At 43.2% G+C, this 13005-nt stretch overlaps 1 protein-coding gene across 1 annotated transcript in view; it reads left to right on the forward strand.

Annotated features, from left to right (window-relative positions):
* The window catches only part of CNTN6 (contactin 6), a 187164-nt gene that overhangs the window by 144262 nt on the left and 29897 nt on the right, over window positions 1-13005 (forward strand). Inside the window, exon 11 of the mRNA XM_056846756.1 lies at window positions 11658-11833. Within this exon, the coding sequence (XP_056702734.1) occupies window positions 11658-11833 (176 nt within the window). The remainder of the gene's footprint in view (window positions 1-11657; window positions 11834-13005) is intronic.

Genomic DNA, 13005 nt, shown 5'->3' on the forward strand with positions numbered 1-13005 from the left:
AGCTAACATCAAAAGTACTTGTTATATAATCAGGGGTTTGCCCATCCTTTGCTCAAAATTAGTATTCCTATCCCCTATTTTATTCAGAATAAATATCTGACATATTCAGCCAATCATCCTCTTTGGGGGAAAGTGACAGCATTGCTGTGTGGCACTTCACTGTTGCTTCATCCACATCAGACTTCATTAAGAAGTCCCATAAGAAGAGGTTTAAGGGGATGTGGCTGATGGGCCCTGATGTGATGTGTCAAAATGCTGCCATCCGGTTAATATATGAAAAAAGGTTTACTCGGACTCTGGATTGCCATTTCAAGGGAAGTCAAATGAGGCACCTGACATGAGTAAGATACTCTGGTCAGTTTTATTTTTCTGAGGGGGAAATGGTTGCTGAAGCTAATTGTCTATCAGTTTTTGTAGCAGTTCTGATATATAATTAGAATAATAATATCATTATAAATAAACTTTTAAAAAGTGATTCATGTTTGTTAAGACCAGTTCTGCAAGTAAAGATAACATGCTCCTCAGAATGGACCCTAAACCCAAACTAACTTCACCTCTCAGATGGGTCATGCAATCATTTGCCTTCTTTGGCTTTGCTTCTTTTTCTCATGTCTATGTATTTATGTGTCAAGAGTACATTTTAAACCACTTTTTCTCCTTTCAATTGTGGTCTCAAAGCAGCTTGCAATATTACCCCCCCCAACACACACACACACACACACAAAACCAGAAAACCAGAAATATTGAAACTCAAGTTGACCACAAATCTACCATCAACAAACTAATGAACATGGAGGGGACAGAGCAAAGTAGGTGGTAGCAGTTCTGCCAGTTGATAGCAACAGTCTCTTCTCTAGACAAGCAGTCACCCCCCCTTCCTTCCTTCCTTCCTTCCTTCCTTCCTTCCTTCCTTCCTTCCTTCCTTCCTTCCTTCCTTCCTTTCTGAGAAGCAGCAGCTTTCCTTTCCACATCCAGAGGATGGAGGGGAGGGGCAGACCTTAACACTTTGAACATTACATGTATCATGATTTTCCCCAGAATGCAACTGACTGTCATATCTAAATGCTTTCAAAACAACATGGGCAAATTAGCCATGTCTTTCTAGAAGCAGTCGGGCATTCCTCTTAGCCCCCTTTCATGTCTTCCTATTTTTAAAATACTGATTCCACCATCTGTATGCATTTTGGCACTCTGATATGAACCCTGCTTGCAGTGGTTGTTAAGACGGGCTGTGGCTCAGTGGGAAAGCACATACTTTATACACAGAAGGTCCTGGGTTCAGTCCTTGACATCTTCAGTTAAATGGACTGAGGTAGTAGGTATTGAGAAAGACCATCCAGTGTCTCATCCCCTGGACAGCTGCTACCAGTCATATAAGACAATGCAGAGCTAGATGTTTATAGACTTCCCTGTTCCATTGGTGAAATGAATAGTTCTGAAAGTGCTTGCAGAAGGCTTCCTTTGCACACCGGAACTGGCACACTACACAAGGGCTCTGTAGCACATCAGAATGATCCTTGGGGTTCAGATTAAAGTATGTATCTAGGTTGGGGTTTTTGTTTTTGTTTGTTAATAGTGAGCCTCATACAAGGCTTGGACCTTTCATATGCATCTCTGTGAAATGTTCAAATGAGACCATATTCAGTGCAGCACAATATTCAGTAACGCTGAGCATTCCTGCAGGCAGGAACTGGTACTGTAGTGCGCTTCTACAAGTGGTGGGTGATATCCTTCTGTTGGGAAGCCTAACTATATCCTGTCAGTAGGGTTGCCAACCTCCAGGTACTAGCTGGAGATCTCCCACTATTACAACAGATCTCCAGGTGATAGAGATCAGTTCACCAGGAGAAAATGGCCGCTTTGGCAATTGGACTCTATGGCATTGAAGTCCCTCCCCTCCCTAAACCCCACCCTCCTCAGGCTCCAACCTGGAGCTGGCAACCCTACCTGTCAGGCTTTTGATGGGTGCTGTGCACACAAGGGAGAAAAATCCTCCCATGGTTGTCAGTTAATAGAGATTTTCATGTAGCTCAAGAGACAGAAGCATGTGCTTTGATTCTGAAGGGCCTGGGTTATGTCATCACTGATAAACCTACAAAAAGGTTATTCAAGTGCCAGCCAACCCAGATGTAGAGGGGTAATTTAAGGTGTTTTTTCCCCTCCTGGTTTCCCAGCAATCTGATCTTGTTTGGCATTTTAATATAATAGGTTTTCTCTACTGATGTCTCTTCATCCTGATATAAAATAGTAACGAACTGATGAGGAAGTGGGTTTTGTTGTGGAGACATTACTTTTCATATAATTATCAGCCTTCTGCAACAAAGGTTGAAGCTAGATAACATTAACAATGCTGGCATTTTTACAAAAAATGGAATGTCCACAATAGTTTATAATAAGACAAAGCCCCCCCCCCAAAAAACTGATTAGTCTTATTTTTATAATGTCAGAATAGTTTTATCTTGCCAACAGCCATGTTTTCTCAACCTCTGCTCATCAAATGAAGGATGTTTCACATGGCCGTCATGAAAGCAGCAATTAGAACAAACACAATGTTGTGTATGGGTTTGGGAAATTCTGGAGCCTTGTTAGCAGCACTTACAATTGTGAACTTCCAAGCTGAAGCTCAGATCCAGAGAATCATGTGGTTAGATCTGGGATGCTCGCAATGTTTTTCCATTGCTGAATTTGTCTGTCCGCTCCCTGTCAAAATACATTGGGATAACCCACCTGCCTTTTATTACTCCCCTCATTTCACCTCCTGAGAAATAATTGATTATTAAATAATTATTTAGAAAAGATGCTTTGACTGATCCCTGATCTAGGAACTATGAATCCTGAACAGCAGCCACTGATTTTTCCATGCACGTGCAAAATTTTAAATGCATTCAATTGCAAGGTGATACAAACCACATTGCCCCCACACCCTGAATGATGATGCGACACAAAAGTACATGGGAAAAATAAAGTACATGGGAAAAATAAGAGTTGTTGTTGTTGTTGTTGTTGTTTTTACAAATGACTACTCTGCATAATTAGCACACCCTAATTTTGACCAGGGGTTACAACTCTTGGGCTACCAGTATTCTGGACAATTACACCCTGGTTCTGAACTCAACTGGCTTTGTTTATCCTAAAACAAACCACAGCCAAGATAAAAGCCTTTTCTCTCCAGCATCAGGAAAATTGCTGGCCTATTATAGCACACCTATTACAGCATGCCTGTTATATTAGGTGCCATGGAACACTGGCAGGATGCTGCTGCAGTTGTCTTGTTTGTGGGCTTCTTAGAGGCACCTGGTTGATAGCTGTGTGAACAGACTGCTGGACTTGATGGGCCTTGGTTTGATCCAGTATGGCTTTTCTTAGGTTCTTATGGCCTTGGTAATTTCAGTGGCAGACACCTTTTGCTTCCCACCCCACCCCAGGGTGCAACCCGATATCAAAGGCACTAATGTATATCTCCTTGCCCACCAGCATTGAACACAAGGATGCTGGTGAGAAAAGGCCTTAAAATCCCGGTCTGACATTTTTATTTTGGACCAACACATCGGCAGACAACTTTTTCAGTCTACAGAAAACTATGCTGAAAGCTCCCAAGAGACCCCTCCACATGTGCTGAACTTCAACAAAGGGTTTGCCTGCTGCTCCTCAACACCAAAAGAATTCCCTGTATAACTCCCCAGCCACACAGCCAGCAAGCCTCCATTCTCCCTTGCTGTGTTGTAGTAATTTACACTTTCCCTCTCAATCCTCATCACAGCCTAGCTAGTCCCAAAAGATCAGGACTATCAAATAACATTATGTGAACAAAATGTAAAGCAGGTGAAAACAGGGCCTCTGTTTTGAGCCAATCTTAAGGGACACCTCTCCCCCACCCCCACCCCCCAAAAAAATCCTGCTTGACTTCGAAGGCAACAGGCTGTTCATACATTGCTTGGTATTGGTTAGGAGATGAAAATAGCACAGCTGGGAGCTTAAATGGTTGCTCCTTACTTTCCAGTGATTGGCTAGGCTGAATGAAGTGCTTAGCCCAGCCCTCTATCCATGGAACCTCACGTTCGATTACTGAGTTGGTGGTAGGGATAAAATTAGTTCTCGCGTAATCACAGCAGGTAACAGATGGGAGCCAGTATATAATTAAAGAACCTTTACTTGAGCCAAATATATAGAAAATGACTTATTAAAAACCGAAATAAAATGTGTATTCAAATATGTATATTTGGGGTGGGGTAGGAGAATAAAAAACAAAATCTAAAGCAGGGGTCACCAACCTTTTTGAGCCTGTGGACACATTTGAAATTCTGATGTGACATGGTGGGCGCAGCAACAAAATGGCTGCCGCAGGAGGCGGAGCCAGCCACAAAATGATTACCACGGCTTAACTTCAGTAACATAGTGCAGATCATTGTGCTGTGGTGGCAGCTGCTGCCAAAGCAATATTTTAACAGCCAGTCAGCTCTCCAATAGTCAATCAGAAGCCCTGCTGGACAAAAGCTCTACCTAGCCCATCCATAGGGTTGCCAGGTCCCTCTTCTGCCATCGGTGGGAGGTTTTGGGGGCGGAGCCTGAGGAGGACGGGCTTTGGGGAGGGGAGGGACTTTAGTGCCATAGAGTCCAATTGCCAGAGCAGCCATTTTCTCCAGGTGAACTGATCTCTATCAGCTGGAGATCAGTTGGAATAGCAGGAAATATCCAGCTAGTACCTGGAGGTTGGCAACCCTACCCATCCACTTCCTAAAAACACTTTGTGGGCACCAGAATAGATGTCGATGGGTGCCATGGGGTCCATGGGCACCACGTTGGGGACTCCTGATCTGAAGTGAGGAAAGCCAAAGAATCAATGATGGAATGGAACCAGAGCTGGGGGGAATTCACCCATTGTTAAGCTAATATACACAGGTATTTTTTTTTTTGTATTTTCTTTTAAATGGAAGTGTGCAACCCTAACCTACTGCTTCCTTCTTTGTCCATCCCCAGGCTATACTACAGGCTTCTAATTGGTTTGAAACCAGTGATACATGTGGCACTGAGAATGTGTGCATGTGCATACACATGCATGCCAAATGTGCACTGATTTGTTTTATTTTAAGACCCCCTGTGTATGTGCAAGCACTTATGTGCACCAGAAGGGGCTCACAGACAGCATTTCAAGGTTCCTGAGCATTACATCTCATTTTTGCACATAGTGAGCATGTATCATAATTGTGAATAATGTGACAATTATATCTTTATAAATGTAAAGAAAAGCTTCCATTTGACAATTGCGAAATTTATTAAGAATCAGAATAACAACGTGCTATCATAATGATAGTGTTTGCAGGGAACATTTGTTTTGGTTCCCCTCCAGAGAAGTTTTGGCTGTTCAATTATAGGCCTCATTGCTTCAGCATTATATTCAACGGAAATGTCAAAATTCCAAAAAGCATATCTAATGTGCAAATTAAGTTTATTGCTGCTCATTGAGTTGTTTATTCCTTGTGATAGAAGTCTTTATTATACCTCAAGTGTACTGAATGTCTTCTCTGGTTGTCTGTTTGAAAACGGGGCATGTTCTGTAATACATGGTGGCAGTTAGTAAGCAAGACAGCTAGATAATGGGAAAGAAGGAGCTTTTAAGAGGCACTTAGAAAGATTTGAGATGGAAACCTAAAAAGAAACTTCATAAAGAAAACAGCTTGCATTATGCAAAGCCAAAATCTCAGCATAATGGTTGATGTGATCAGGCTGTAGACTGACAGAGCCAGCTAGTTCTGACATCCTTCTGTAAAACTGCATTTTGGTTTTGCTAAGAGTGCGAGAATGCACACTAATACCCCACATAATGCATGGCTGAACTGTTTAACCAAGCAGAACAGTAGAACAAAATAAAAGCAACAGAATGGAACTTCAGAAGTTCCCAACTAATGTTGATGAATTTTCTTGTTGTTTTAATAGTATAAAGTAGTTTACCTATGCACCTCAGTTGAAACCCTTTCAAGACTAGCCCTTAGTATGCCAAAAAACTCAACAAAAATATTTTTTTTAAAAAATCAGCACACAAAGACATGGTTTTGAACTTGTATTTTTTCTTTATATCACAGACAACTTGTGTTTTTCCTGGGATCCCTGAATCTCATAGTTAATAGGGTTGCCATCCTACAGGTGGTGGCTGGAGATCTCCCACTATTACAACTGATCTCCAGGTGATAAAGATAAGTTCACCTGGAGAAAATGGCCACTTTGGAAGGTGAACTGTATGGTATTATGCTATAGAGCTATGTAAATAACTCCTCAGGGGGCATTTCAGTCTCTGAGGACAGAAGGCAGGAGCCCTCCCTCAAGCTGAAAAAGACTCTTTCTGATCATTAAAACTATATTCCTGTAACTGGTGTGTGGCCTCAGGGAAAACAAGATGGGTTTGGGAGTCTCAAGTAGGGCTGCCAGCTCCGTGTTGAGAAATACCTGGAGATTTTTGGGGAAGAGCCTGAGGAGGGCAGTGTTTGGGGAGAGGCGGGACTTCAATGCCATAGAGTCTAATTGCCAAAGTGGCCATTTTCTCCAGGTAAAGTTATCTCTATCAGCTGGAGATCAGTTGTAATACCGGGTGATCTCCAGCTAGTACCTGGAGGTTGGCAACCTTAGTACCAAGAGTCATACAGTGAACAAATATATTGTGTGTTTTGGCCCTAAGTAAATAGGGTTGCCAGCCTCCAGGTTCTAGCTGGAGATCTGCCATTACAACTGATCTCCAGCCAATAGAGATCAGTTCACCTGGAGAAAATGTCCCCTTTGGCAATTGAAAAAATTCGGTACAATTTGGATCCGGCAAAATCTGGCCCGTTTTGATCCGGGAAAAACTGAAGTCCGAACTCCCCCGCTTCGGTTCCATGGAGTTCGGCACGAGTTTTGAGTTTGGGAACAAAATTCACCCGAATTCTCAGGAAAGCGGATGGGTGGCTCTTTGAACTGCTCTGGACTGCCTGGGCAGGCAGCGCGGAGCAGTTTAAAGACCCCCCCTTCTTGGGACTCCCCGCTTGTCAGCTGGGTAGTCCCCCCGCCCAGCTGACAAGCGGGGAGTCCCTGGAAGGGGGGTGGGGGTATTTAAACTGCTCCACTGCTGCCTGGCCAGGCAGCGTGGACCAGTTTAAAGACCCCCCTTCCTGGGACTCCCCGCTTGTCAGCTGGGCGGCGGGACTACCCAGCTGACAAGCAGGGAGTCCCGGGAAGGGGAGTCCCGGGAAGGGGGGTCTTTAAACTGCTCCGCGCTGCCTGGGCAGGCAGCGCGGAGCAGTTTGGAAACCAAGCGGGGGTCTTTAAACTGCGGGCAGGCAGCGCGGAGCAGTTTAAACCCCCCCCAGCCCAGACTGACAACCAGCTGATGGGCGGAAGACAGGCCAGGAGTCCCAGGAAACCGGGCGGGGCGGTCTTTAAAGGCGGGAAAAGGCAGGTTCAGGGAACGCCAAACCTGCTGAATTTTTCCGGCAATCGCCGGAACTCGCCAAATTCGGCACGCCCTTTCCCCTTTTTTTGAGTTTGGTTCCATCCGAACTGAAAACCCCCGAATCGGGGGAAATTCGGCTGTTTGTTCGGTTCGGACGAACCGAATCGACAGCCCTACTCTATGGCATTGAAGTGCGTCTCCTCCCCAAGCCCCACCCTCCTCAGGCTCCACCCCAAAAACCTGCTGCCAGTGGCGAAGAGGGACCTGGCAACCCTATAAGTTAAGCCAGAATCCCTGTGTGTTAGGTGTTTTAATTTCATTCGATTGACAAGCATTCTGAGCCATCTGTGGAGAGGGAGGAGCAACATGAGCCAAACAGTACTCCCTAAGTGGCCCAAGGTGTAGGGAAGGGAACTCTGTCAGTGTTGTGGCATTGTCTCCTGAACCCAGCACAAGGGAATAATGTTGACAAACAGCATATGTCTGCACAGTTTGGTTTGCAGCCAAGGAATAGTGGGCAGTTTCATTACAGCTCCATACTCAGAGCCAGGGTGATTCTGCCCAAATGGCAGCAAACTTGTTGAGCAGCTTCTTAGGGAAAACACACTATATGAGAAAGTCAATACACTGCAGCCCAGCTGACTTAACAATTTGATAAAACTTAATTTAATGCCTATTTTTATTTTGAGGTACAGGACTAAAGCATCTTCATATTTTCAGTGTGTCAGTTTGTCCTAAAAAATTAGTCCAGCGCATTTGACTTGGTTCTTCAGTCTGACATCTTTCACAATGTGGACTCTGACACAAAGAATTCGTTCCGTTTTTCTACAGTCTCCTTCTTTAGGAATCTTTTTTCAGAACTTTGCAGTCTAACGGTCCATCTGTCTCTTTGGCTGGTTTCTGCTGTGGAGGTATTGAGAAGAATTTTTTATTATCTTAGCCATATGCTTGTCAGGCTCCTCTTTCACTTGCCTTATTGCCAACTTATATTTGTTTGCCAGAATTTGTGCTTCTGCAAAGAAAAAGAAAAGAAAAGAGTATGAAAAATATATAGGCCGTAATCCATAGAAAAGTGTGACTTGTCCATGGCATTACATCACTGCCTTGCCTATTTTATCCTCACAACAGCAGCGTGAAGTCAGGCTAAGAAGCAGCAGGTGGCCACGGTTTCATAGCAGATAGGATTTGATTTCAGATCTCGCCCATCATAGTCTAGCACTCTGCTAGTATACTACACTGGCTCTCCTAGAGGAACTTCCTTGATTTTCTCCAAACAACCACTCTTCCACACTTCTCTTACTATATAAAAAAGCTATTTTAATAAACTGAAAAGTCATTTCAAAGATAGGACCAATTCCAAGTTCAAGATGCAACAGTTCTCAGAGAACTATATCATATTTGTTGTCCTATCATCTTTGGTTTGAAAGTTTAACCATGCATAAATTTTGTTCAATGTGAAAGAGCATATATAAAATACTGTCCATCTCTCCCAATAAAACCAAAGAAGTACTATGACCCCGTGGGATGACTTTACCACCCTAATTGAGTTTATTTGAATCATAACACTATTTGCAAGACATATAGTATTTGCCCTGATACCCCAATAAAGGCTTGAGTTGACATTGAATGGATTTAACTAGTTTATTTAAATCAACTGATCTACATCAAACAATTAATTATGCTAATAACTTAATTGGGAATGGGCAGTGCTAGGCAACCTATCAATAGCTGCCTTTATTCTGGCAAATTCACCAAAGTGGTCATTCATCAATTCCAAACTTGGCCAGCAGCTATCACCAGCCCCATTTATCCTTGCATGCACCTGTTGTGCCTGAGAGGTGCCAAGCCCCATCCAATTTCCCTGATGTGCCATCAGCACCAAGGGCCACCACGGGCCACTTCTTCACAATGACCCATCCTGCCATCAAGCCAGTGATGGCCTGATCAGGACACTCCCTGTATCATGCCCAATGTCTCAGGGTGCTCACCGCATATCCCTACCTAACTTGTGCAACCCGCCCTATCCCTGCCGAAACTAGTTGTGGCCTAAACAGTTGAAAGACCAGGCCTATTTAAAATTCACTCTCTTAACCACTGACCTTAAAACATCATGAAGCAGACAAAAAAGAGGCACTGCCCAATTGCCAATCAGAGCAGAAACCCAAATAAATTCTGCTTGGCCCAGGAAACAGCAACCGGCTAATCCCAAGATGTTCCGGGGTGGGTTGGCAGCAGTAGAAAAGATGACTGCTTGAGGTGGCAACCTCAACAAAGCCCTTTCCAACAACTCACTGGATTGGACAGTTGCAACCTGTTCCAACCAATCACTCCTTGAGCTTCATTGTAAAATAGATCAGGGCAAATCAAATTCCCAGTGCAATAGCTGTGGATGCCTCTTTTGCCAAAAATTACGTTAAAGTCTTCTTTAATCCTTGCTCGATAACAAGCCTCAAGTATAAGAAGGAAGTAACAAAAGTAACATGCGAAAGGACCTGGAAATTAATAAAGATAGGTGAATGGTTTTATATGTATTTATACTTTTGTCAACAGATTCAGTTCTGTGCTTTTTGCCATTGGTTTTGTAGATCCATTTTATTGGTACACATATGGTTATTATAAACAATTTATATGGTGTTTATATTAAAAAAGAATTAAATTGAAAAACAATGAATACATTTTATGGGGAAAATTTGGTGCATGGAAACAGAATGGCACGAAAAATTAAAAATAACAGGTTCCACTAGCACAAGAGAAAAGAGAAACCAAAACCAGGGCTTCTCAAGTTAAAACAGCAGAGATGAAAAATTTGAAATTATCCCTACTGGGAATCTACATGTTTTAAGGACTGTTCCGACCTTGGAGAAACTCACAGCATCTGACATTATTAGCCTCGTTTTAGATGCTGTCAAGAAAAGCATCCTCAGCCCATTTCTCATAGGAAATCCCACATAAGTTGATTATAAGACAAGTAAAACATAGTTGGGAAAAATCAGGGCTCAAGACTGCACAAAAACAAACAGCATTTTCAGATGGCCCTTTGTATTCTGCCCAAGCTTCTCTGCATCTAAGCTATAGCCACACAAAATAAGAGCAAACAGGTGCTGCTGTTCATGTTCTCCAGTGCTTGAATGAAGACCAAGGTCAGCACAAGGAGATCATTCATGCTGGCATGGTGGCATTGGCCATTTGTGTCTGATTCAAAGTGACACTGGGTCGTTTAGGCATGGGAGTTTTACCTGGGGCTCGAAGTGAACCCACACTTTTCTGTTGCGAATCTAGGCACCAGCAGTCACCAAGCTCAAATCAGGAAGCATTTGAGTCCCTGCCCTTTGAAATACTGCTTTGTAATTGGCTGTAGTGCTTTCTGTGAGACAAACATCCATTTCCCCTCTCCCCCCAGTGGAAACCCTAGTGCTGTTTTACAAATCTTTTCCAAAAACAGAGCTCCCTAAAAGGAATGGGGGTGGGGAAGAAACACAAGTGTCATTTTAAAATCCTTTCTTGTGTGAGTCTGCTCAGAAAGAACTCTGAGAAATTAGGAAGCATTTGAGTCCCCACTCCTTGAAATGCTGCTTTGTAGTGTTTTCTGTGAGAGAAACATCACCCACCCACCCCAACTCCCCTGTCGCACACTTTGGCTTATGCATGGAGATTCCACCCAGGTTGGTCTCAGGGGAGAGTGAAGAATTGGGTTTTTACAGGAATGGGAAGACCCGGGATTTGCTAGGGCTGGGCACAAAGTCATCTCTAATGGACGGAAAACTCATGCATAACTCCAAGTCAGACTGGGGGCAAATGTGAGTGCATAAACAACCTGGGTCAGCTAGGTAGTTTGTAGGATCAGGCTGTCAGTATGGTAGTAATGGAGGGAATGTTTCAAAGCTGTCTACTCTAGCCTGTTTTCCAAACCAGTGAAGGATGTATTTGTGTCTATCTGTTTTTCTTTCTGTCTGTCTCCTTGTTGACAGCTTTTTCAGAGAGTCGGCTGATGGTAACATTGGATTCTCCTAATTTTTTGGGGGGGAGAGAAATTTTAAAGCACTTCAAAAAATCTTCCCCCACCCTGATTCCTCCCAAGTTTCACTCATACTCATTCTATTGAAGTGATAAAAGAGGGTGCGCGAGCTGTAAGGAAACTGATTTTTCTTCTCAGGCTCTGACTCTTGGGCAAAGAAGAAATGGTATTTAGCAAACTATCTTGTGCAAAAAAAAGGTCATTTTTTCCCTTCATCAACAGAGAAAACTGTCCTTATTACACCATCATCCAAAATGGATGTTACAGTTGGAGAAAGCATAGTCTTGCCTTGTCAAGTATCCAAAGATCCATCCATCGATGTTGCATTTTCATGGTCATTCAATGGAGATGTTATAGATTTTAAAAGAAGAATGACCCATTTTGAAAGAGTTGGAGGAGTAAGTTTTGCAAATTCTTTATTCCATGATAATAATTATTTTTAAAAAAAATTAAAACCATTCTGTAATCGTATGGGAAATATTAAAGTGTATCTGTCTCTCTTGGGCATCAGAAAATCAGTTTAAAGCCACACACATTTCTTTTGCTTTCAGCGTTCAATTCCCCCCCCCCCCCGGATGTTAAAGTTAAGCCTACCATACAACAATTTAGATCAAAGTGTATTATGTCAAGTTCTGCACATGTAATTCAGTTCACCCTTCCTCAGCTGACTTTGATTTCATCACCTTTAGATGGGAAACAGGCACGAGTGCATTGCCCCACCAGCATACCGGTAATTGAGAAGCTGTGAAAATAAGAACATAAGAAAGGCCCTGCTGGATCAGACCTAGGCCCATCAAGTCCAGCAGTCTGTTCACACAGTGGCCAACCAGGTGCCTCTAGGAAGCCACAAAAGACGAGTGCAGCAGCACCATCCTGCCAGCATAGGCTCCATCCCTGTGATTGAGAATGTTTGAAAAAGCAGTGACCAATGTACCTAATGTTTAAAGACATCTTCCCTGTGATGGCTTTGGATGCCTAGTGTCTGGTCTAACTTACATGCTAAATTTCAGGGACCTGGGCTGCTTATATGTCCCTAGATCCAGTTTGCTCTTTTTACTGCTGCTTTTAATGTTGATAATATTTATGTTTATAAGTTTATTTTTGTGGGGGTTTTTTACCCTTGAGAACTGCCAGCAACCTATCTCTGGAGATATGGTTTATGCATTTTTACAAAGAAATACCTTTCCTTATAGCTAGGACATGCTAGATTTAACCTTGGGATGGGCTAAAACGAAGGATGTACCTGATTAATTTTGACATGCGGGGATGGGCAGTAGCACATCTGCTTTGGATGTGGAAGGACTCAGGCTCAGACCCTGGCATCTCCATTTAAACAGTAGGTGATGTGATAGGTCTCTATCTGAGATCCTGGAGGGTCACTGACAGTTGGAATAGACAATACCGACCTTGGTAGGCCAATAGTCTGACTCAGTATGGCAGCTTCTTCTGTTCATGGGTGTCCATGCTTTGTTAGAGAGCAGGCTTCCCCAAATTTATACCTCAGACCACAACAACAGCAAAGCCCAGCAGCTAGCTTTATGTTCCTGGAGAGCAGCCTGAAAATCAGGAG

The sequence above is a fragment of the Euleptes europaea genome, chromosome 1, assembly GCF_029931775.1.
Source record: "Euleptes europaea isolate rEulEur1 chromosome 1, rEulEur1.hap1, whole genome shotgun sequence".
Taxonomy (NCBI): domain Eukaryota; kingdom Metazoa; phylum Chordata; class Lepidosauria; order Squamata; family Sphaerodactylidae; genus Euleptes; species Euleptes europaea.